The sequence below is a fragment of the Delphinus delphis genome, chromosome 9, assembly GCF_949987515.2.
Source record: "Delphinus delphis chromosome 9, mDelDel1.2, whole genome shotgun sequence".
Lineage (NCBI taxonomy): Eukaryota > Metazoa > Chordata > Mammalia > Artiodactyla > Delphinidae > Delphinus > Delphinus delphis.
In genome coordinates this window covers 3,829,480-3,853,740 of record NC_082691.1, presented here as the reverse complement: position 1 = coordinate 3,853,740, position 24,261 = coordinate 3,829,480, and the positions used below count along the sequence as shown (strand labels likewise).

Below are 24,261 nucleotides of genomic sequence, written 5' to 3'. Positions count from 1 at the left end.
TCAGCTAATACTTGTGTTTTGAACGGTGACAAAGATCGTAAACACACACACTTAAAACAAAAATGGTAAAACTAACAGTCAAAAGAATGAAAGATTTAAGATCAGAAAAGTTGGGTTCACACAGGTTGTGTGATTTGAAGATCAGTTAATTAACCTCATTAACTGTATAACCACCACCTGCCCAAGGAGGCTGGGCGACTCTAAGCCCCAACTACCCTTCTAGGCCTTGTTACGGTCTGGGCAGATGCTGGGAACGCTCTCATCTGTAAAACAGAGAGAGTGATGCCCACCTGTCCCACCTGTCCACACTCTGTCTCCCTCCAACTGACTGCGGGTCATTTAAGGGCAGGGTGTCGGCACCTGTAGGGCATGATTCTGGGGCATTTTATTAAGTGAGTGGGTACTATTATGCATAAAATAATAATGGTTTTGTACTATCTCAAGTTGTGTTTTCTTTACTTTTTCCCTTGCCTACCTTCAGAAGAGCTGCCTGCTTTGATCACACCTGCCATGGGATCCATCTGTTCATTCCTGAATCAACATGGCGGCCGGCCTCCTTCCACAAGTGGGCGGAGCTTCCGTAGCTGCTCTGATGGACGCCCATCGTTTCAGAACCACCGCACTCTTGTTCTGACCTTTGTGCCATAGTAACGAGGAAGCAGCACCTCACAGTGGTATCTGACCTCAAAGAATGTGCCCAAAATAACTGTTTCTCAATGTACATACCCTACTCTTTATTTTTCTTGAGGTGAGAATGTTTGCTAACAGGCAGTTTGTGGGGCATCTCCTGAAATCACTCATCAGTCGTGCTGCGGTTTCGTTTTGTTTCCTGTGGGAATCACATGCTCTTTCCATGGACTCCGAAACGTCGGGCCTGTCACTCCCAGTGGCAGCAGCTGAAGATTTCAAATAATTAAAATTTTCTGACAAACTTAAAAACTGAACTCCTTTCCCTGTTTGACTATTTGGAAGGTACGGCCGACTGATGGGCATCTACAGATGTGTCTCTCTGAAAGGGGAATTCTCCTGGAAATGCCTCGCGCATCTCATAGGGAAATCTTGGCATTTTCTTTATTCTTCCCAAATGAAGAAAAGGACGTACTTCATCCTTCGATGACAGTAAAGCATCCTTCCCTCCAGGCTCCCCCTGTTTCTCTGTGCATCTTGGAATGTGAGCCTTCCTGACCCAAAGAGTTGGGAATCCAGTCACAGCAGCAGAACCGTGATGACTACACAAAGCATCACAAAGAAGACCACCCACGTACCTAATATTTTCAAGCACACTTTCTACCTGATTTCCCTTTCACTTAAAACTTTCTAAGAAATCTTTCCGTCTTTATGGTGTACCACCTGCATGTGAATGGTTCACGAAATTACGCGACACGACACCCGACGTTTCAACTGAGCTGTGGAAATTCTGGATTGAAGGAGTGGACCGATTTGTTTAAAGATAACGTTTCTATTTACAAAAGTAAAACTTAACTCGATGAAAGATCTCATAGACACAGCTGTTTGCAAGACTAGCTTCATCTGGAATAAAATAGGATGGAGGAAGAATTTCAGTGGGAACAATGGTATATTTTTCTGCTTTTTGCTTTGATGCACGGTGTGAGCTTTGCTCCTTTTAAGAACCTTTTAAAAACTTAGGTTTAAAAGCAAGACTTTGACCTTAGGCCTGGTTTGCTGACAAACTACCGTGAACTGCTTCCTTTTTATATCTGCTGGTCCTGATAGCAGGGCAAAGATCCTAAGGGAATTGGGGATCAGACAGAGTGGAGTCATTAGCAGCACAGGTATGCTAATTTCATCTTCTTTAAAAAACTAGATTATCTGAATGTTTTTAAAGAAGGCTACATTTTCATCAGGCAAAGTTGCTGAGGTACCAACACGTCAAGGGAGGCCCCCTCTTATTCACCACTGTCCCTGCACGAGGAACCCACAGTCCTTCCAGAAGGACCCTAACAGGCTGAAAGGAAACACACTGTACCCAACAGCACGGGGACACTCCAAACACCAAAGGCACAGGTGCGAGAGGAGGGAGACAGTCTTGAGAGCTGTTCTGAGCAACGGACAATGAGTTCTTATTTGGCGGGGAACCCAAGTCTCGGCTACACACATCTGACCCGACTGTGCACCTAGGAGAAACCTGCACCCAATCAACGAAGGCTCTATTCCTACGTGGCCCCTGCTCTGCAGAACTAGAACACTAAAGTTCAAAAGGACAGAAGATGTGTTCTGTACCCACGTGTTTATAAACTAACAGCAGAGACTCCTGCACGGTAACAAAGTTGGCTTTGACATGCGGTCTTCCCTCGCACCCTGGGGACAGAGGTAGATCTGGACCAAGGGGAGCTCATCTTCGGGGCAGAGACTGGGCTTCCTCTCTCACCTGCACCCCCAGCCACGGCCAGCGAGGCCCTTTGGTGCCGGGTTTCAGGAGACTTGGGCACACCGTGCAATACCCAGGGACCGTGAGAACAGTGAGGAGAGGCGGAGCGAACATACGATCCTGTTTATTTCATCACACTCGGAGGGAACCGGAACACATTGGCTGGGAGAAGGAGGTGCTTCGAGGGCCTGGTCTACTGTCTCCAATGATTGGTGGGGCTCCCACACTTCGGAGAAAGCGTTGCTATAGCAGGGATGGCTCTGGACAGAAGCACATTCCTTCAAGGCTTTTCTAACATTCAGTGTCTCTCGAAACCTCAAGCAGGCTGTCTCATGAGGTGCCCACACAGGCCAGCCATCCCCTATCAAGGATGCTGAGCCCTGGGCTCAGGACCACTCAGGGACTTTGGTCTGGAATGCTTCATGGGACTGGGAATCCATCCCTACCGCAGACACAGAGCAGAGAGCAAGCAAGCTGTGTACACGGCTGGTTCCGTGAGTGCTGGGGTGGCGGAAGCAGTCAGCCTCAGAAGCTTTCCTAAATTGGCCTGGTTTCAAGCACGTGCAGACAGATGCGCCCATTCACCTTTTCCCTAGGGGTACGGTCATATTGCAGTCAGTGCGGGCATGAACTTCAAAGCATCAAGCTAAACGTTTTCATTACTATGAAGCAGACGTTTATAACCAGGCAGAACTGTCTGCCGGACAAGAAGAAATATTTTGTTTCTATATTTTCCCTTCTTACTATTTCTCTCTCTCTGCTCAGCTGCATCCTTCCTCTCTCCACCAGCAGGTAAACTCTTTGAGCCCCGGAATCTCACCTTTCTTAGTCGCCCCTGTGCCTAGCAGGGTGCTTGGGAGGGAGCAGGTAATTAACAAACATTTCTCTCACTAATCAGTCCTCCAAGGCTGGCTCAATCCCCACCTCCAGCTTGCTCCCTGCAATCTGGAACGCTGACACTGCTTAGAACCTGGGCTAGCCATTTAGCCACAACCCTACCAGGGATCCTTCAGGTCCCTCTGTCCATTTAAGCCCTGTGGATGCCGGTTCTCACACAGCTTTGACTCCCCGTGACAGTTGGTCTAGCAGCTTGGGATGGATTCAGTGACAGCACTTTGAAGACAGTACAGTCTTCAATACCATGTCAAGGAGCAATCGGATTTCTTTCCAATTTTCCAGACTGAAGAGGAGCAAACAAACCCAGAGTCTACGCCTGTAAACATTTTCAATGTAGGGCATGCTAATAATTTCTGAGATCCCAGGATGCTGTGAATTCGGATTATTTGTCCCCTTAAGGGTTGGGAGAAGCCCAGAGGGGGGGGCCCTTCACAGACTCTGGACCGCAAAGCAAATCCTAATTATACAGCAAAACTGAAAATATTCATTTCCCTTTTACTTCCCATACACATGGATTTAAAGTTTTAGATGACATTTTATTTTCCCCTCAACTGTGTTAAGTATTGCTTCCTTCCCATTTGTGTTAACTATTTTCCTTCGATGGTTAAAATATTGTTTCCAGACTTTCAACTGAAACGATTTTCTATTTCTACAGCCAGTCTCATGAACAGACACAATAGAGGATTTTCACAATACACTGGATCTGGTATTTCTGAGTGTCAGGATGTTCACTACGTCCTGCTTTTCCCCTCGTTGTGTTACGGGCTGGAGAAGCAGCAGGAGAAGTGCTGCCTGCAGGGACCCTGACATCTAGCTGGACGCAACGCACGGGCACCGGGCATCCGGTGCCCTCAGGGCGGGTCACATCCAAAGGCGGCGCACGTGCCTCACGGCATCTTAGGCTGGTTTTGCATTTTCAGCACTGATGGAGTGCAGGAAGGCCAGGTGTGCTCAGGTGAATTTAGGTACACAGCTTGGAAGTTGTGAAATATATTTCCCAGAGTACAATGGGTACAGAGGTGAGATGTGGATGACAGGTCCTTATGGTACCAACCTGTAAAGAGAATGGGGGAGACAGGCGCCGAAGGGCTTCTTCAAGGACTCATCGGGAGGGACAAAGAAACGAATCTGGAGTCGCAAAGGACGTGGCCTGTCCATCCCCCACGCACGAGGAGACGCGCACGGCAAATACACAGCAAGATGGTCATCCTTTCCAAGCCAGTTTTAAATACTACCTTACACAGGATGCGCTTAGGGAAAACGTCTGATTCATTCACTGTACCCGCAGATGCAGGCAGTGCATGCAGGGAGCTCCGCTTCCAATCCTACAACAAGCTGGACTCATCATCTTCCGGGGGTGATTTTTTAGGGTGAACTTATGTCAACCCAGAAAACGATTCTCACTACTTTACAATTTAACTGTGTTTTTGAACCAAACAACAGCATTCCCCAGACTAAGTCAACACTTTCGTGCAAAGGTCTAAGGTTCCAAAGGGACTTTTGACTATTCCTAAAAGAAAAAGAAAGGCTTGCCTCAAATATTCAAAAGCAGGTGCTTGGGGTTCAGCGGGGAATGACGGTGCGGAAGCTACAAAGTGAGTGTGAGCAATGGAAAAATCTGGGCCCCTGAGGACAAGTGCTGGGCACATGCACTCAGGTGCAGCAGCCTGGAACCCAGCCTGGCGGCACGGCATTCCTCCACGTGTGCTCAGCTCCAGAGGCAACCCTTCCCCATGATGGTTTTTCCTGGTACAGCCCTTTTGTACAAAGACATGGTTCTTCTCAACAAATCATGAACCAGGTCATCCCTGTCTATTCCATTTAACAAGCAGCAAAAGGCAAGAGCCAGTGACCTTGAACTTGGGAGGCTGTGAGTCTTCCCGTCACTGCCGACTGTACTGCTACATTAGGTTACTTATCGCCCAGGTATGCGGTACCCGAGGGCACTGGAGCAGCCTCTCCTTGAGGCCTCCTAAGATAGTTTGTTCCTGAGCTAAAGGTTTCCATTATTGGTCCTTGGACCCAAGTTAGAGAACCTTGATGAAACTGTTTCCAAGAACAATATTAAAAAAAAGACGGGAAGGAAGAAACACTGGCAGGAAAGGAAAAAAGAAAGAAAGAAGGGGAGGGAGAAAAGGAAGGAAGGGAGGGAGGGAAAAAAGGAAAGAAAGAAAAGATGAAAGGAAGGAAAGGAAGGAAGGAAGGGAGAGAGAAGGAAAGAAAGAAAGAAAGAGAGAGAGAAGGAAAGAGACAGGAGGAAAGAAAGAAAAAAAGCCTGAGAGAGCGACGGCACAATCAAAGCCGCAGTGCTGCCTCTGCGGCTCTTTGGATCTGCTGTGCTCAGGAAACCTAGCAGCCACACAGGGACACGCTGTCTCCTGAGATGCAAGCAGCGAGCCAGCAAGTCAGCATGAGGCGTCCTTGCACAGGAAGGCTGGGGTCTGGCTTGCACACAGCTCAGCCTGGCTGGGTGCCAGGGTGCCCCATGCACGGGCAGCAGGACCTGGTGCCGAGATGAAACCCCAGGCTTGTTTACTCAGGGTGCAGTGTAGGCACCGGCTGCTTTCCTTTCCCACATTACAATAAAAGAAAGAAGCCTCTCCTTTACCACCTCTGCCCCATTGCTTCATCAGGTTGCAGCAGCATCTTTTGGGACGTTATCAAGAAGCTTCATTCTCCACAATTTTTGCAAACAAGTTCACCAATATGGTGGTGCCCGGTTTTGGAGCTCAGTTCGTGTGGTGCCTGTCCTAACGGCACTCTTATGGAAATGCGCTTTACGTCTATAAAACAGTTGCCTTGCTTCAAAACATTCAAAAGGATTTCCCACCACCCAAAATGACCATAGAGAGTGCATGAGAATAAAATGAATGGATGAAAACTAAAACAAGAAAAAATAGTAGATTTCTGTATTTCATTCCGCTACTATGCTTTGGAAAACTATTTTATTTTACATGTTTACATTTTGCTTTATTCCTGTTACTTTGTACTTAATCAAATGCCTACAAAACCTATGGCTGAAACAGAGCTACATTAAGTAAATCCAAATGATGTAAAAAAAATGGAACCGGACCTAGGTTTTCTCTAAATCAAATGTGGCCAAAACCAGAAGAACTAAAATGCAAAATTTCCAATTCCTTTGTGATGACAATTGAGAAAATGTTTTGAAGATAAAACTGATTTAAAAATTACTTTCAGAAAGTGGAAGACTAACTAGTTTGGGGCCTAATTTCAGCAAGAATTAATTGTAAAAGGTTTTCTATGATGTAATGACACATACTTCCATAGAATCCCAGATCTGCTCCGTCCAGTAGGCAGCCGCTGGACACAGGAGGCTTCTGAGCCTTGAAACATGGGCAATCCAAATTGAGATGTCCTGTAAACCTCAAATACACACTGGGTTTCAAAGACTCAGTAGAAAAAAGGGGTAAAACGGTCATTAATGATTGTCTATACTGACAGCACGTTTAAATAATAAAATTTGGGGCATACTGAGTTAAATAAAATATAGATAAAAATTCGTCCCAGCTGTGCCGTTTTTCTTTTTTAATGTGACTCCTAGAAAGTTGAGATTATCTATGTGAGTCTTATTATATTCCATGGACAGTGCTACCCTGGAATAGGTGATTCCCAGATTTCACAAATATGTTCCAGAAATGTTGGCTGTCATTCATCCATGAAACCTTTTCCCAAACAAGGGCTGTTCAAGGTCACCATGTCTCAGAAGGTTTGGAGTCCAGCTGCCTGCGAGGACCTGGCTGGAAGGACCCCACACCTACCCTGCAGAGAGTGTGCATGTGTGTGCGTACACAGGGCAGGCTGATTTTAAGGATGCCTTGTTAGGAGAGACTCCATCAGTCAAAAAAAAAAAAAAGCTATTGAAATGGGAAAACAAACAAATGAACAAATACAAACCCTTAACTGTTAACACCTATAGCTCTGGCTTCAAGTATAAAAATCAGCAGTGAGTCCACATATTTATAATAGCACTTCTTTAAAATTGTAAGTGTCGTGTTGATCATGACAAAATAATTCCCCTCCCCTCCCCTCCCCTCCCCTCCCCTTCCCTTCTCTTCCCTTCTCTTCTCACTTAAAACCACAGCATTGTCTACTGAACATGAATTTCGCCAAAGGCCGCTTGAACCGTAATGCTAAGATTACCTAAGTGCTCTCTATACCCGATAATAGTTAATCGTCATCATTTAACATTATGGGGGGTGGGGGGAAACAGAGGCCATCAGAAGTGCTGGGGGGAGTACAGGCTAAGTCATATTTTTATTGTTACCGCGTCTGACTGGAGAGAGTAGAGATATTGTGACAGGAGCAAAATTCTGCCGGATTCCAAGAATAACAATAAAAATAATCACAGAGCTGCCTGCAGGGCTGTCATAAAAGTCCTTTTCTCATTTCAGCAGCATTTCACCTCTAGTGTGGCAGTCCTTCATTCTGAAAAGGAAAGTGGCCGTCTCTGCCACGCGCTCTGTCAGCACAGTGAGGCCCTGGGGTTGCAGGCCTTCCGTCCATCACACCCCACCCTGCGGGGAAGACACCGGATGTTCAGGGCTTCACCGGAATCAGGCCCGGGTGATTTCAGTGGAAATCAACAGCCTGCAGCCACATCCCCTGCAGGGGAAGTGTTCTCCTGGCAGGCAGCCTCGCGAGACACGCCCTAGACCTGCTGAAAGATCCTTGCAGCTAAACTCACTCCTCAAAGTAGGGCACGAAGACTCTTCCGTTAATCCAGCTGCTGCCAGGGTCAGGTGCTTCGAGCACGAATGTCGGAAAGAGCCTCTCTGGTCCTCCAATGGCGATTAGCTTTCCAACCGCTCCCCAGGCCGCTCACGCATTGCTGGGCCCTCGCTGAGAAAATGTCCCAGTGAAGCCACCACATACTTAGGGACCATCACAGAGGTCACCTCCCAGATCTGTACCCACATCTCAGGGTTGTGTTTCATCCAAGGAACTCAATACAGAAACTTTTTTGAGAAGACCAAGTTCAATCCCATGTGTTTTGAAGAACGGCGTGAGCCCAATTCTTGCCTGGAAAAATCACTGTAATTTAGCAACATATTGATGGAATGCAGACAAGTCTCGCTTTGCATTTAAAGTTCTTTAAACCGAAATAACAGCAATAATAATACTAATACTATCTCATAAATAAGACACAGAATCCTTTCTAATCGCACTCCCCCAGCAGCAAAACTAAACTGCTAAAGCAGCATTCTACTTATTAATACAGAGAATCTAGCTGCTGTGACATTTCCAGTTTGTGACATCAACAGCAAAGCGTCACTTGGAATCTACTCGTGTTGGACAAGCTGCATCTACCCCTCACTGCCCCCGGTCTCCCCAACAGACTGAGAGTTCCCTAACACCCCCTCCAAAAAACACCCACCCCACACAGCCATCAGTAAGATAATTCCTGCTTTCCACTGGAGCTGTCAAGACATTACAACCAGAGCTAAGCCACTGTATGCGGGTAAACTAGCTCTCAAAAAAAAAAAAAAAAAGAAGAAAAATTCCTAATTTGTAGCATTTGCCCATTTCTTCGGTGTAAATCCTTCCAATCACGGTAGTCCACCGACTACCAATAGATAACGAGAGCCTGGAAGCTTTGATTCCAGCCTGAGAACCTGAAGACAGTCTCCTAGTTGCCCGTAAGCTCCTGTCCCCCCGCCAAGTCCTAACAGGCAAAGGGTTTACAATTCTGAGCGGCTCTGCGGTAACGTGTGAACTGCAGTTCCTGCTAAGACCTTGCAGGGTGCTGGGCTTATCTGGCGGCTACAGTGGGCTCGGCCTCAACCCCACCCCACGGCTGTGGGACCAGGAAGGCGGCTTCCTGGGGCCTGGCTCAACCGAGCAAGTGTTTTCATCTCATCGAACTGGTACTGTGGAAACTTTACAGGGCAATGGTTAGGGCTCGGCTCTGCTTAGGCTTCTACTTTTGCATAAAAGGAGGGGAAGCTTTTTTTTTTCTGGGTTATATTTACACTTCCCAAATCAGAAATGTCCTAACCAGATAGGACAGGTGGCAACTGGCAACCACAGCTCAAAAGCTTTTTTTTTTTTTTTTTCCATTTCTTTCTGAAACCCCATGTAGAAGGAAAGTTAACAAAATGTCGGTTGGTTGTTTTATCCCCAGAGCTAAGCATGCTTCCAACACAGAGGGAACAAAGCAGAGAATAAAATGGGGACCAAAACCCTAAAACAGAACATACTGCTTATCTCTCTACTTTAATAGGTAAGAATCTATCTTTATTCCCCTCAGTAAACCAACTAGGTACAATGTGATCCCGGATTTAGGTTGTCAGAAGAAGATGGACAGAAGCCCATCATTGGTTTCTCTTTGTAAAAATAACCAGCATTTCCAAGTTCACACACTCCTTTGGAGACACAAAATGAAACTACAGTGTATTAATGCATATCTGTGGAATCTAGAAAAATGGTACAGATGAACCAGTTTGCAACGCAGAAATGAAAGACACAGATGTAGAGAACAAACGTATGGACACCAAGGAGGGAAAGCAGGGGTGGGGTGTGGGTGGTGGTGAGATGAACTGGGAGATTGGGATTGACATGTATACACTAATATGTATAAAATAGAGAACGAATAAGAACTTGCTGTATAAAAAATAAATAAATAAAATTCAAAAAACAAACAAAAAAAGAAAACTGGAAGCGTGGGTTGGAAATGCCAGGCTTGGGGTATTCCAACCTCTCCGGGCCCCGTTTTTCTATAGGTTATGCCCTTTTAAAAAACGTCATACTTCTGGTTCTGGGACACTACTGACTGTATTAAAAAATCTTCAACAGTCAGCCACAAAACGCCTGTCTGCAGTGTGAAGCTCGCGTGAGTGGACACATGGAACCATGTGAGGACGACGGTGTTCAGGTTAGATGGTTCTCAGTGGGGAAACATGGTGACACCTGGGCATCATGATGAGGGGGTTGAGGTGGGACACAGGTGGCTAAACAGCCCCTGGCGGGGGGAAGGACAGTGAGCCCAGGAAGGGCTCTCCGCCCCAAATACCCATGGTACCCACTGAGAAAAGGGGCCTAAAAAATCCACGTGATGAACCGTCAACTTCAAAGCTCTCTCTGCTGTCCTGCCAGCTCTCTGCCTGAGAGAGCTGGGCCGCCATCCCATGCATTCGGTGCACGCATCCTGGGCGCCCACCGGATGCTGGGATGCAGTGAGCAAAGCCCAGGGGCGTGCTTTCCCTGCACGTGGGGACAGGCGAAGAGCGAGAGGTCGGTGCTGCCACTTTAGGTCAGGGAGGGCCCCTTGGACGGGGCATTTCCGAATGGAGACTGAATGCAGGAGGGGAGAGGGTCACAAGGGCCTGGTGGGGGGCAGGAAAGGCAGACACGCCCCAGCCCAGCCCCTGGGTGGCCGGGCCTGCCTGCGCTGGGGCGCCACTGGGCTGTCGTATATTAGGCCTTTCTCTCTAGTCACTCCTTCCCATCTGCCTTCTAACAGACCTAACTATCCTCCTCTGACACAGGCCACCCTGAGAACCCTCCCTGGCTGCATCCTCACAGCCTGCTCCTGGCCCGTCCCCGCATCCCTACTGTCTGCCGGCCGCCTGAGCTCCCCGGGCCCTCCTGTTCCGCTACATTTCGATCTGGGCCTCCACCCCTACCGAGCCCTCTGGGAAGCTACCACCCAACTCCCGAAGGCCCCTTCCCAGCCCCTCCGTCCTCCCTTTCATGCTTCGCATCTTCCCTAAAACCTCTATCCCGGTAACTTCTACACCATGCTTCTTTCCAGAAAATTGTACCCGAATCAAGCAACTGATTCTCTGCTTCCTCCCTCGCTTTCTCTTCCCGACAATCACACACATGTATTCCCGAGGCCCTGGTGCTTAGCACCCCTCCTGGCACAGCCAGACCAGCTCCGTCCACCCCTCCCATGCCCTGCCTTCCAGACAGTTCCTCGGCTACAAACTTGTCAACGGACTTCCAGCCAACCCCAACTCTGGGTCCATTTCCCGTTCTGTTAAGAGAATTGCTGCAGTCCCTTCACTCACGTGCCCACACCGCGTGGAACACGCTGTGCCCACTGCTGGGAATCACCTCCCCACCCGGCCCCTCCCAGCTCAGGCACAGGACATCTCTCCCCGTTTGCTGTCCCCAGATGATCTTGCCAGCACTCAGGTCTGGAGGAAACATTTGGCGGGGTCCCCTCCAAACCCCACAGCTCGCTCCCAGAGCTGGCCACGGGGGCCCTGGCTGTGACGTTGCCCACCCACTTCTGCCCCTCCCAACTACCACGCGTTTCCTAAGGTCAGACATGACTCACCTTCGCGCCTCTGTGAGAACTTCAGCTCCCTGAGTCTCCCCATGGCCCCACTCCCCAGCCCAGCTGGGAACAAGCCCTTCTGTCCACTTTCTTTAGAAAATACTTGATGTCCCTGTGAGCACTCTGCCGTGCCTTACGGCACTGGGCGATCAGTCTGCAAGCTGTAACTGCTAAGGTCTGCGAGGCAGCGGCTGCATCAGCCAGCCAGGGAGAAGGGCTCAGTCAATATTACTGGTATTGAATGGAAGGGCCTCATGTCCTAAGAGTCACAGAAACACAAGTTCAAACGAAGCACAAAGCCAACCTAAACGGTGCAGTCCCAAATCCTAAAGTGAACCCAGTGGGGAGGTGACAGGAGGGCGGGGCCCAGAGCAGCCTGGCCTCCAGCAGGGGCCCTGCTTTCGGTCACACACACCTTGACAGCCTCCAACCGTGTGGTCACTGATCTCTGAGTACAAGCAGGACACACTGGCCCTCAGATGACCTGACAGTTCAGTGCCGCGAGTCCCTCGTCCCCAAGCACATCCTCCCGGTGGGCCAGCCCTCACCACGGCGGGGTTGGTGGGGGGACATTCATGAGCCCTCCACCCTCCAGCCAGGCCTTGCCTTGTATCCCGCTCTCTCCAGCCGCTGGGAAGGACCCGGAGTTTGCTGAGACCCTCTGGTCTTGCCACACCGATCACATGCTGCTTCCCGTTTGCCTTCTTTCTTGGGAATTTTCGGCGTCTTGTGAGGTCACCACCTTGGTGCTTCTCCTCCAAGTCACCTGCCAGGAGGTGACCTGAGCACGTGCTCATCTGGTGTCCAGATCCCGCAGAGATCTCACAGCAAGCATGCCTGATGGATGATAATGACACCCACGGCTGCCGCTGCACGGATGGCCCTACCTCGCAGCCCCGCCGGCCCCCTGGTTACAGCGATGGGCAAGGTGACACCCTCACCGCACAGGGAGGCGACCTGCCAGGGCTAGCAGGACGGAATCACTGCAGCTGGGTCCGAGGCACAGAGATGCTCCTCCACGCGACCCACTGTGGTGTCCTGTTGACTACCACACAGAACACACACACACACACACACCACACACACACACATGCCCCACAGGCACGACACACAGAAGCCTCTGCTGCCTGGTCTCACTTTATACACCACAACCCAGTACAGGATGGTACCCCATGCAGCACACAATCACTTATTTTAATTTTGTGTACCAACGTGTCAAGATGTTCCACAAAGATCATGATTTCCAAGTGTTTTGCACTGCCCCACAAAACAGAGGGCAGAAAAAACTTAACATTTACTTTTAAATGGGAAGCAATGAACCTGCTACATAATAGTCCCTCTTCAAAACTTGAAAGACTTAGACAGTAGGCAAAATATATATATATATTTTTGATGCTGTGTCTCACATTTTGGGAAATTCAGGAAAATGAGAATCTTTCCAACTGGCCTCCTCTTGGTTTGGTGATGTATGGTAACCTCTGTGGTCTCCACCAGGCACCGCAGGCAGAGACGGCAAATTGGAAGATGAAGATGACAGAATCTTTAAAAGGTGCCCCATCAAAAGCACTGCACAATGTGTCAACTACGAAAAGGAGTAAGGAACTAAATAAACCAGAGGCGTGGACACGAATCTAAATGACATGCTTTGAGCTGTTCCTCAGAAGAAACCGGGAAACCAAGATACCCGAGCCCTGGATGGAGTTCAGCCCTGGACGGGTTTCTCTGTGAGACTGTTTCACAGCGCACATCCCATCCCAACAAGCTCGAGACCAGCTGCAGCTAATGCTCAGATGCTGTGAGATAATAGTTCTCCCAAGCTCAAATGGGGTTTCTCGGTTCAGAGGAGATGCACTGCACAGATAAAAACGACTTCCTCTAACTGCTGATTAGATAAGCGGGCGCAGCATCCGTACTCAAACGCCAGCGCCCCAGCTCCAATTAGCCCAAAGCCCACTGTTTTCCACCGTGAAAAACTCTCTCCAGCATCTCCCATCAACCCAGGCTGTGGAGAGGCGCTACAGCCCTCACCCACCGTCCTGCCACCGTCATGGTGCCCCGCCTGGAACTTCAAAACAAAGGTGAGATCTGGTACCAGGATCACCAGTGAAAAAGGTATGAAACCTCTTACGGTTCACACTTTAGGTCTGGAACTCATGATGGAATAAAGCAATGTTTACTTCAAGTGAATGGACCAAAAAAGAGAATTTATGTGTAGACACAATCATTTTCCTGGATTCCAGGGGGAAGAACGCCAGATATTTTTCTACTTTTTTTTTTCTTTCCGTTTTTGCCAGGGTGAATCAAACTCTGGTCAAAATCTTCCAAGGGAAGGACCCAAGGACCCAGGCTGATGCAAGAATTCAGCTTCTAGAAGGCTCCAAACACCACTCTGGGGGATGTGACCTGCAGGAATTACATCCTACGATAAACCACCCAGGAAGCAAGGGCTGTCACCGCCCTACTTTGGGCGTAGGTCCTGAGCAAGGGAAGAACATTCTAGAATGTGGCAGGCAGGCACAAACACACGTCATCGCCCCGTATTCAAAAGGCACCCAACCTCGCATCTCCCTCTGCATTCGAGTGACTACTACACAAGGTCATCCTGACTGTCCATGGAGCCGACCGAGCCTTTGGAAAGCCTCCTTCAACCTCAAACCAGCCTCGCGTCTTTGGCCGTCGGCTAATTCGTCCACCCCCTGGGCATTACTGGACTTCTGCCCCTGGGTCTTCCCTTTGATTCTACTCTAAATCCTAACCTTGCCAGGCATCTCTCTTAGGGTACCATCTGGTTTTCTGGCCTCAAATCTCTCTTCTCCATTTCTGGCCTCTCCCTGTCTCCTCTGCTCCAGCCCAGCAAGCCTCCTTCCCTGCCAGCCATCTACACTCAAAGGGGAAGGGGCTTCTGACTTTACTCACAGTCTCTCTTGGGGCTGGAGCCAGCCAGCCTGCAGTCCTCACCCTTCCTCTCCAGGCCTGTGCACTCACTGATAGCATGCGGCAGCTGGAGGACCCTTGCCCAATTTTAGGACAGGGAAACCCACACAAGCAAAGGGAGAGCAAGGCAGTAATGGGTAAAAATCCACGCCCGAAGGAAGAAAGCAACGTACGGGTTATTGAATAAAGGAGGAAAAGAACTAAGCTTTTCGTTCCTTTACTCAGTCCTGTTAGACGCCCGTCCTGACATCATTTCTACAGGAGACACTTTTAATCACCCCTGGTCAGCAGCTGTCAGAAGAACTCTCGGCCCATTTTCCACTTCTCTAGGGCACCTGCCATGGGTCACTGAGTAAATTTGGGGGTTGCCTTAGGAGGTCACTGAGTGCATCCTCCGTTTTAGCAGTTTCATACACAACCACTTCAGAGGCGAGATTTCTCTCATTTTTTAAGAGACCACTTCAGAAGAACGAGCTAGCATCTCATTAAGTAGACTGTCCTGATGACTAAATCCCTCATGGCCAGGAAGTCCTCTCCTGTGTCTACCTTACATTCTTCACGCTGCACTTCAGACCCTTGCGTCCTCTATTCAGACCCAGAAGAAAATGGAGCTAGATGACAGCCAGAGCCTTGGCCTGGCCTTACTCCTCTGACCACCTTTCCACACAGTCCTCCAGGACTTCCCTCAAGACTGCGGGAAGGCTTGAGGTGCAAAGTCATTACTCTTCTCATGCTGGGAATGACCTGCCACCAGTGAGATGCTACCTCCCCATCTTAGGGGGCTGGTTTCTACCTTTCCCGACAACTTGTTGATTACTCAAGTCTGTTCTGGTTGGGATTAGATTTGTCTAAGACTGGTAAGGAGGGCTCAGAGCTTTTCAAAAGCATCCCTTGGCTCCTTCTAAAACAGACACCCAGTGATCTATTATCACCTAAGACTTTCCCATCTTCTCCCATCTTTTGGCCTCTCGCCATTTCTCCTTGACATTTCCACCGGAACAGCCGGCACCCTCGACTGGACCTTGGGTCTGGGGGTAGCCAGCACCTCAATCTCTCTCTTGGTCTTGCCCTCTCCTAACTGATCCCTCCCCCGTCTTCTTGGCTGTCTTTTCAGTTTGCTTGATCTCTGGATCACATTTTTTTAATTAGTAAATTCCTCTTCTATTCCTGGTGCTGCAAATCTTATCTATTGTCTTTCCCTTCTCTCAGGGGAAGCTACAACAGGCTCCTTTACTCTGCCCATAAACCTTTAAAAGATCTTTTTCTGCCTTTTACTGTCTGTTTCTGACTTTGTTATTCTGTCTTCAGCAAAGCGAGTTTGCATGTTTTCAGTTACCCCTGGAGACCATTCTGTGAGTTGAGTTCCGATGCTGCCGCCAGTTTGAAATGAGGGCAACAAGGCTCAGAGGTCTGCCTGGGAGGGGCCCAGGCTCCACCCTTGCCCTCCCAGGTGCACCTTCTCCTGGGCCAGCCTCCGCCCTCCTCACCATCCTCCCCGGTGCCTTCTCCCTGGCTCTTCCTTTTTGTGCTGTGCTGCTCCGGCTTCTGTGAAGGGAGGCCCCCCCCCCACCCCGCCGCCCCCGAGCAGGGCGGGGCTCCTGCTTCCTGTTGTCTGTCCCCTGACCCTCCTTCCTTTGCTTTCTTCCCAGGGAGCTGAGGAAACGTGCCTTTGAGTGCCTTTCCTTTTCCTTCCAGCTTCGAATTCCCCATCTTTTAAAGTGGTCTCCTAACGCTATTGACATACTTCATTTGTTCAGTGCTACCGAAGAGGCATCACTTTAATAAACAACCTACCACCGCCTGCTCAAGCCAGCTGGTTTCCTTCAAAAGCCATAAAGGATGGTTTCTAAAGCTCACTGGCCGAGCGTGAACAGCAGTCAATTTCCTCGATGCTCCTCTCTACCCCTTGGTCTCTGGGATTCTCTCCCACTCACCTGTCTCCTTAAACCTGCCCGCTGTCTCCTCCTGTAGTCTGTGCTTCTGTCTTTTCTAGTTTCCTGGCAGTGACCCATCACTCCTCTGTCCCTGGCCCCCACTTCCAACCACCTTCCCTGCCTGTCCACACGGCAGCCGCTGTTTACAAACCAAGGAAAGAGGATGCTTGGGCATTTGAAGTTTTACAACTCTGAAATTCAGTCTTTAGAAACCTTACGCTGAAAGGAGAAGTGGGTGAGCATCGTGTTGCATGGCGAGCGAGCATTGGAGAGAGCCTGCGGGAGATCACACCCCCCCCAGCTGTACCAGACACACCTGCACGGGCTCTGTCAGGACCCAGCCCGAAGTTCACCACCAGAACGCAGCCTTGGAACCAGGGGCTTGATGACCTCTTACCAAGGCAGATCACCCACAACCTGAAGTTCTTAAGGGGTGGTATATTTAGACCGTGAAGGCATTTATAACGAAGGCTTGTTTACCTACACCAAGTGGACTCTTCTCCACTCTCCAGGAACCGGCCCGACTTTCAGTTCTCTACAGGTTGCCCAAGGTGACCATGGCTGTCAGCCTGCACAGCAGCTGCAGGGATTTCGGTGCGGGGGCGGAGGGGGGCGGCTCCCCAGTTTCTCCATAATGACCCCGGAGTCCTAACTCTGATGTCTGGGTTCTCGGTTCATTTAAATGGTTAGTGGGTACGTATCCACATAATATCTTCTGGCTTTTGGTCCCTGAGCCTTTGCAAATTTTTATCATGTATACACACCCTCATTGTCCTAATGTTTTTATTTACATTTGATCTTTTGATTTATGTAAATGTGCCTTGAAAGGAAACTTTGCAGCAGTACAGGGTGTATGACAAACCAGTATCTCTTGTAATAAACAGAAGACAATCTTAAACATAAGTGCATCAGTTACAATAAAGCATGCTCTTTTGTGTCTCAGCTTTGGGAAACCCTGAAAGGATGTGTGTGGAACAAAAGGCAAGGTCCACAGACCTCCTTCTCTCCCCCTACTCACCCACATATACATCTTCTAACAGGGAAAAGGGATTCAGAAATGTACATGTTTTCTTGGTTCATCTGCGTCAAAGGGCTTTAGCCACTATCTTTGTCTGTTTGTACAGCTAATTGTACAGCTAAATTAAAACAGAAGAACCATAATACCCAGCGTCTACTTGGTTTCCAAGACACATGAAAACGTACAAAATCTGTTTCTTAGTTATCACATTAGGATGTCCTACAGGAAAATAACTGGCGATTTTCAGAACCCCGAGAACTTTACACACGTGCCCTCCTTGGCCGTGGCTCTTATGAGCTGATCCACATGAGATCTGTCCTACCTGTCCTACCTCATTTCCACCTGCGTACCCTTCATGATACTCTTTTGTGCAGATAAGTGGCTCTCAACATCACAGTTTTATCTTTATAAAAAGAAAAAAGATAGGTATTCCAAGGAACTGTTGACTCATTCGCTGATGAGACTAGGGTATCATGGAGTGAAAACCAGTCTTTGAGTCAGAAATTGAGTCTCCTTCTGACTCTGCTACGTGACCTTGGCTAATTCACTGCATTTCTCTGGGCCTCTGTTTTCTTAAAGAGGGTGGACTGAGATTTCTCACCACGAACTGTAGCCTGGGTAGGTTAACCAGGGGAGAGATTGCAGATACTTCCATACACATTCTTTTATGGAGAAGGCGTGTAAATGTCCGCTAGTCAAGATGATCTAGATCTTTTTTTAACATTAAAATTTTTCTACTTGTCAAATTTTCTACTTTCAGTTAAACTGGACATTCGAGAAATAGAGATGTGAAGGGTAACTGAAAATGGCCAGATTCAGCTCCTTCTAAAGCAGAGCTATGAAATGAACAGCCCTGTTGCCGTTACACATGAAATGGATAATTTCCCCTGTCTACAAGCCATCAGCGTGGACGTTGCTGCAGTGCGCTGAGGACGCGAGGCCAGTGAGGTGCCTGCTTTGGGATGCTCCGCAGATTGGCCACGCTGCTTCCCACACAGGGCTCAAGACCGCACTGAGCGGGGGCTCCCGTCCTGCATGTTGTGTTTCCTTGACATGGGGCTTGAGGGGAAACCACAGGTGAAATGACTGTAAAGAGACAAAGGTCCAGGAGGACTAGAGCACGTGACAGTCTGTGGACAGGAGGCCACTTACCCAGTCCTCTGTCACCCTTGGAGCTCTGCTGGCCTCCAGACGTGGTGGAAAGGTCTTCAGGGACAGGCATGGGTTCATCGCCATCGTCGGGGGTGTCACTCACCGGGGGGCTTTCCTTCCCTGAGGAGGCAATTAGGAGCTTGAGTTTCTGGGGACATGGTCACCCCTGGGGTGGTGGTCACTGCGATGGGCCTCACCGTGGTTTGGCTTCATTCGAGTTACTGGATTGAGTTCACGTTTCTCTCTGGGGATTAGAACCTGCTTTCCTTTTTATAAAATAATACCATTGCCACCCCCAAAACTGAGAGGACACAGATGTGGAAAATACATACCACCCAGAGATCACCACTATTAAAACTGTGGTGTGTGCGTGTGCGTGTGTGTACACATACATGGATGCTCATATATTACGGATAACGCGTGCTGACATGTTTTCTTGATCAAAATAAACTGTACTTTGTAGACATTCTCATAACCAGTGGCCCTACTTCCATAACTTTGTGGCGTCTGTGTAATACTTCATTGCATGGGCACGCTAGGATTTATTTAAATCCTTTTTCTACTTTTGAACTTACATTGTTTTCAATCTGTTTTTTTTTTTTTTTTAATGAAACAACACTGTGGTAAACCTCCAAGCAGACAGCTTCTGCCCACGTTTTTAAGAACCACCGTAGTATAAACCCCGGGAGTTTCGTGCCTGGGTCAAAAGGCATCCACGTTTTTAAGCCTCTTCACGTGTTAGGGCCACATTTTGCCCTGTACGTTTGTTCCACTTTACCCTCCTACAAGCCTGCTCACCACACCCTCATATTATTTCGTTTTTAAGGTCACCAGATTGAGTGTCCTGCTCAGAGCTACACATTCTGGGTCTGTTCACTCTCTTTTTCCAGAGCCAGGGGGCAGGTATTTTGCCAGCTGCCCGATTTGATTAACTTGATGGGGCCGGGAAGCCTGGAAGGAGGATGAACAGGGAATCAACACGATTTTGCCCCACGTGCACAGAGGGTCTGCCACCAGGGATTTTTATCCTCAAAATATGAAAGCAAAACAGAATCCACACAACTCTAAAAGCTGCTTCACAAAGTAGGATTTACCAAATGAGATAGGGTTTTACGGGATGCCCGACTCTGTTTTTGACTATATTATAAGGTTTCATCGGAAGCCCCAGAAATGGGGAAATCCCTCCCACTCCCAAGCATTCAATACTGGCAAGCCTAGGTGTGTAGAAAATGCTCTGTCTCCTTTGAAATGGAAACCCCCGTACCTTCTAACATAGATGTTACCTAAAGTTGAGCTAGGAGACAATGAAACCAGGCAAGGAAAGAGCTGGTGAGGCCCCCAGTGGATGCAGAATAGCCCATGAGCACTGCTGTGGAAGACAAGCCTGGAAGACAGGGCGAGGCAGAGTGCGGAATTGTCTTGTTTGTTTGAATAAACCACCTGCGAAAGCGACACAACCCTTCAGGGGAAGGGCAGCACCAGTGCAAGCATCCCCGGCATAGGAGATGACCCTTCCAGGAATAATTTAAAATAGAAGCTGCAAGGCACCAAGGCGATGCTTTGGGGAATAGTATTGCATTCTCTAGCAAACAGACATCACAGGGCTTCCCTGGTGGCGCAGTGGTTGAGAGCCCGCCTGCCGATGCAGGGGACGCGGGTTCATGCCCCGGTCCGGGAGGATCCCACATGCCGTGGAGCGGCTGGGCCCGTGAGCCGTGGCCGCTAAGCCTGCGCGTCTGGAGCCTGTGCTCCGCAGCGGGAGAGGCCACAGCGGTGAGAGAGAGGCCCGCGTACCAAAAAAAAAAAAAAAAAACAAAAACCAGACATCACAGTTTAATATTCCAGCTTAGCTGTAGTTACGTCAATTGGCATATTTTCAGAAAGAGCATTATTGGGTATATTTGGATAGCCAATACAAGATGGATGGATAGTTAAAGGTGGGGCAGGCTGATAAGAATTTCCCAAGGAAAAGCCAAAGGCAGAGAGAAATTGACTTAAGTTCTCGTGTTACACTAAATGTGCATTCCATCAGTAATATTTTCATCGCCCTAAAAGGAAGACTTTAAAAGTAACAACAGCTAAAGACGCAGTGTTACTGTTCACCTGTACAGGTGGGCCAAAGCTCTGAACAGGAGCCCGCAGGAAGCATATGACCAACTGACAACTCTTTTTTCCTTCTGATTTCCTAGAGCTATGGTCTTCAAACCTTGAGGACTTCAGGGAGGTGGTCAGAGGACTCTTTCAATTTTGTTTTTGGTAAGAATAATATATTTTTTAAATTATTGAAGTAAAGTTGATTTACAATATTGTGTTAGTTTCAGGTATACAGCAAAGTGATTCAGTTATACACACACACACACACATTCTTTTACAGATTCTTTTCCATTATAGGTTATTAGAAGATATTGAATACAGTTCCCTGTGCTATATAGTAGGACCCTGTTGTTTGTCTATTTTATATATAGTAGCGTGTATCTGTTAATTCCAAACTTCTAATTTATCTCTCCCCCCCTTTCTCCTTTGATAACCATAAGTGTGTTTTCTACGTCTGTGAGTTTGTTTCTGTTTCGTAGGTACGTTGATTTGTATCATATTTTAGATTCCGCATGTAAGTGATATCATATGATATTTGTCTTTCTCTGTCTGACTTACTTCACTTCGGGTGAAAATCTCTAGTTCTTCCACAGAACTTCAATATACGAAACCCGTCCTCTGTGCCCATCTTCAGCCTCTGGCTGAAGGACCAGAGGCCCAGGCCACTTGCTTCTGCGAAGACCCCCAAGGAGCCTCCACAGAACGGACCATGGGAACTCCGGCCCAACAAACTGACCGGATCATTAAAGGTACAGAGTGTGGGGTGTGCACGTTCGCCTTTCTGATTAACCAGCTGTCATGGTTACGGGCTGGGAGCGGGACACTGAGAAACTAGACTGTATTCATGTTTTGTGGTTTTTTTTTTTTTTTTTTTTGGTGGTACGTGGGCCTCTCACTGTTGTGGCCTGTCCCATTGCGGAGCACAGGCTCCGGACACACAGGCTCAGCGGCCATGGCTCACGGGCCCAGCCGCTCCGTGGCATGTGGGATCTTCCCGGACCGGGGCACGAACCCGTGTCCCCTGCATCGGCAGGCGGGCTCTCAACCACTGCGCCACCAGGGAAGCCCTTGTGTTGTTTTTTATTCTGAGCTTCCTGATGATAACACTGGAGAACTCTGGGATCAATTTAGATGCCCGGGCACAAGGAAACCAAGGGAGCATCATAAAGAATTGGGATTTATCCAGTGAAGGGATGTGGTCTCTCTCCTCCATTCACGTGAAAAATGCATCCACATAATCTTTTTTCAAATTTAGCTGATTCGTTTCTTGGGAACAGGACCAACTAGAACTTGGTGAGACCCTAGGCGCCCTTCCGCCTGGCTGGGCTCCTGTGCTGAGCTACAGCCCAGCAGTCCTGCCGCATCTCAGCGCTTTCATTGTTTCCTACACGGGGGAGGAAAAGGAATAATGGAAACAGTAGGGACTATGATTCTAAATACCCTGGGTCGGGTCGATCCACAGGAGCTCCCCACGCAGAAGCAGCGAGAATAAAACATGAGTCTCGGCGTGTGCAGGGGCATCTGGTAAAAAGTCAGCACTGGAAGAGAGCGAGGTGAGACAGCCGCGTGCCTGTCACGAGCCCTGCTGGAATTCAGCCTCACCTCGCCCGCACTCTGTGATGGTTTTTAAGAGCTCATCTGATTTGCCTAAAAGCCCCCAAGTTTGAGCAGCGGCTACTGAGGCATTAATCACTGGCTTGAGCCTTGGTACTCAGCGACCCTGGGATCCTTCCCCTGCTGGAGATTTCCACGATGAACCTCCACCACTTCATCAAAACCTTCATGGGGAGCAAACATATTTTTATGTGTTGATTTTAAACCAATTTACCCAGTTAACCGCTTAAAATACAACACCGGGTATAAAATACAACACCATGATAAAAGATAAGAAAATGAAGTTATTAAATCAAGCCAACACACAGCAGATATTAACACACTGTGACTAGAAGTTAGTTGACACGGGGTACAGCTCAGATCTGACCAATTATAAGACAGATTCCATAATAAGTCACCTCTTTAAGGCTCTTTCCTCAAGAGTAAAATGAGGCTAAAAAAACATGATTTTGGCTTAGCTCACAAGGTTGTTGTGAGGATAAAATAATAAAGTGCATGGATGCTAATATGCTAAATAAGCTTATGGTATTATTTTGTATATGTAACATCCTATAGAAAGAGGTATGCACAGCACCAAGTGCCCATATGTCCCCCAAGTGCACGTACAATGTCACACAGACACGCAGAACTGTAGACAGTGAGAAATCAAGTATTGAAATGGAAGAATTTAGGAGGTGAGAGGTCATTTTACTTATTTAGAAAAATGGAAGAAACTTCTTACCAATTTCTATGTACGTTACCTACTACCCATGTTTCAAATAAAGCTTTACCTATGAGAAGCATTTTGGGCAAATTAGATGAGAAAATTGTATAATTAGCTTATCAACAGCAAGCAAATATTCCTCAAGTAGATTATAATTCGCCCAACAAAGTTCTGTGATTCCCTTTCTCCCTAGTGGATGAGTTTTTACTGTGCACAGTTACCCAGGAGAACATAATTCCTGGGTGTAAATAACAACTGAGAAAATAGACTCTACAGAAGAGTGGGGAAGCTCCTACTCAGTGCCATGTCTGGCTCCCGTGGGACTTCTGATTGGCTATTGAAACTGTGAGTCTCAGCTCCCTGTGAATTGAAGACGGTCCCTGTATCTTCTTCATGGGGGTCTTGTAAAGTTGAAAGGAGAAAAATGCCGAGGGTGGTGTTTGGTAAATCTCAAGCACTCAATCAATGTGATGTACTCTGATTAACATTTGCACTGACACTTCAACATAGATGAGCCTCATTTCCCAGGCAGGCGATGGATGTCTACAGAGCATAGTTCTTGTTTCCTTGTTCCAACAAACATTACAAACAACCACTAAGAAAACATCCCATAGGGCCCCAGGAGCCTGAGCATCCTCTGAGCTCAATTGGCTCCAGTCCCCCATTTTGCAGAGGACACACAGTGGTCCAGGAAGCATGGAGAACGGTTTCAGGTCTCAGAGCTGGAGGCACAGATGAGGTGCTGACACGGGCCTCACAATTCCCGTCCTCCCACAGGCTGCCTCTTCCCTTAGAACCCAAAACAAACCATAAACCACACGCATAACCAATAATTTGGAAAGCGTGCCAAAGAAAACAGAGACAGAGAAAGCAATAGAAAACTTACCCAAAGGATGAAGGAGATGTGCCCTAAAGGAAAGGGTGGCCTTGCTTTGGACACACTCTCCTCCAAGCCTGTTCAACAGCATTTCCCGACTCTGGTGGATACAAGTGGGTAAATATTTACTGAGTGTCTACTATATGCAAGACCCTGTAAACCAGGGCCCAGTCCACATTTAGGATAAATCCCAGGGAAGAAAGAAACAGGTAGTTTGAAAAAAAAGTTAGGTATTAAGTACTTCTCTATTTTTCAAGGGAGTAGTGCACATAGATTAGGTGGACTCCTATGCAATGGCTGATGTTGGAACTTTTTTCCCTATGATAGTGGCAATTTCGTAGGGTTCA

At 48.1% G+C, this 24,261-nt stretch overlaps 1 protein-coding gene across 6 annotated transcripts in view; it reads right to left on the bottom strand.

Annotated features, from left to right (window-relative positions):
- Positions 1–24,261, bottom strand: part of IKZF1 (IKAROS family zinc finger 1) — an 89,636-nt gene that overhangs the window by 48,406 nt on the left and 16,969 nt on the right. For all 6 annotated transcript variants that reach the window (XM_060020091.1, XM_060020092.1, XM_060020093.1 and 3 more), the window contains exon 3: positions 18,627–18,746. In XM_060020091.1, the coding sequence (XP_059876074.1) occupies positions 18,627–18,746 (120 nt within the window). The remainder of the gene's footprint in view (positions 1–18,626; positions 18,747–24,261) is intronic.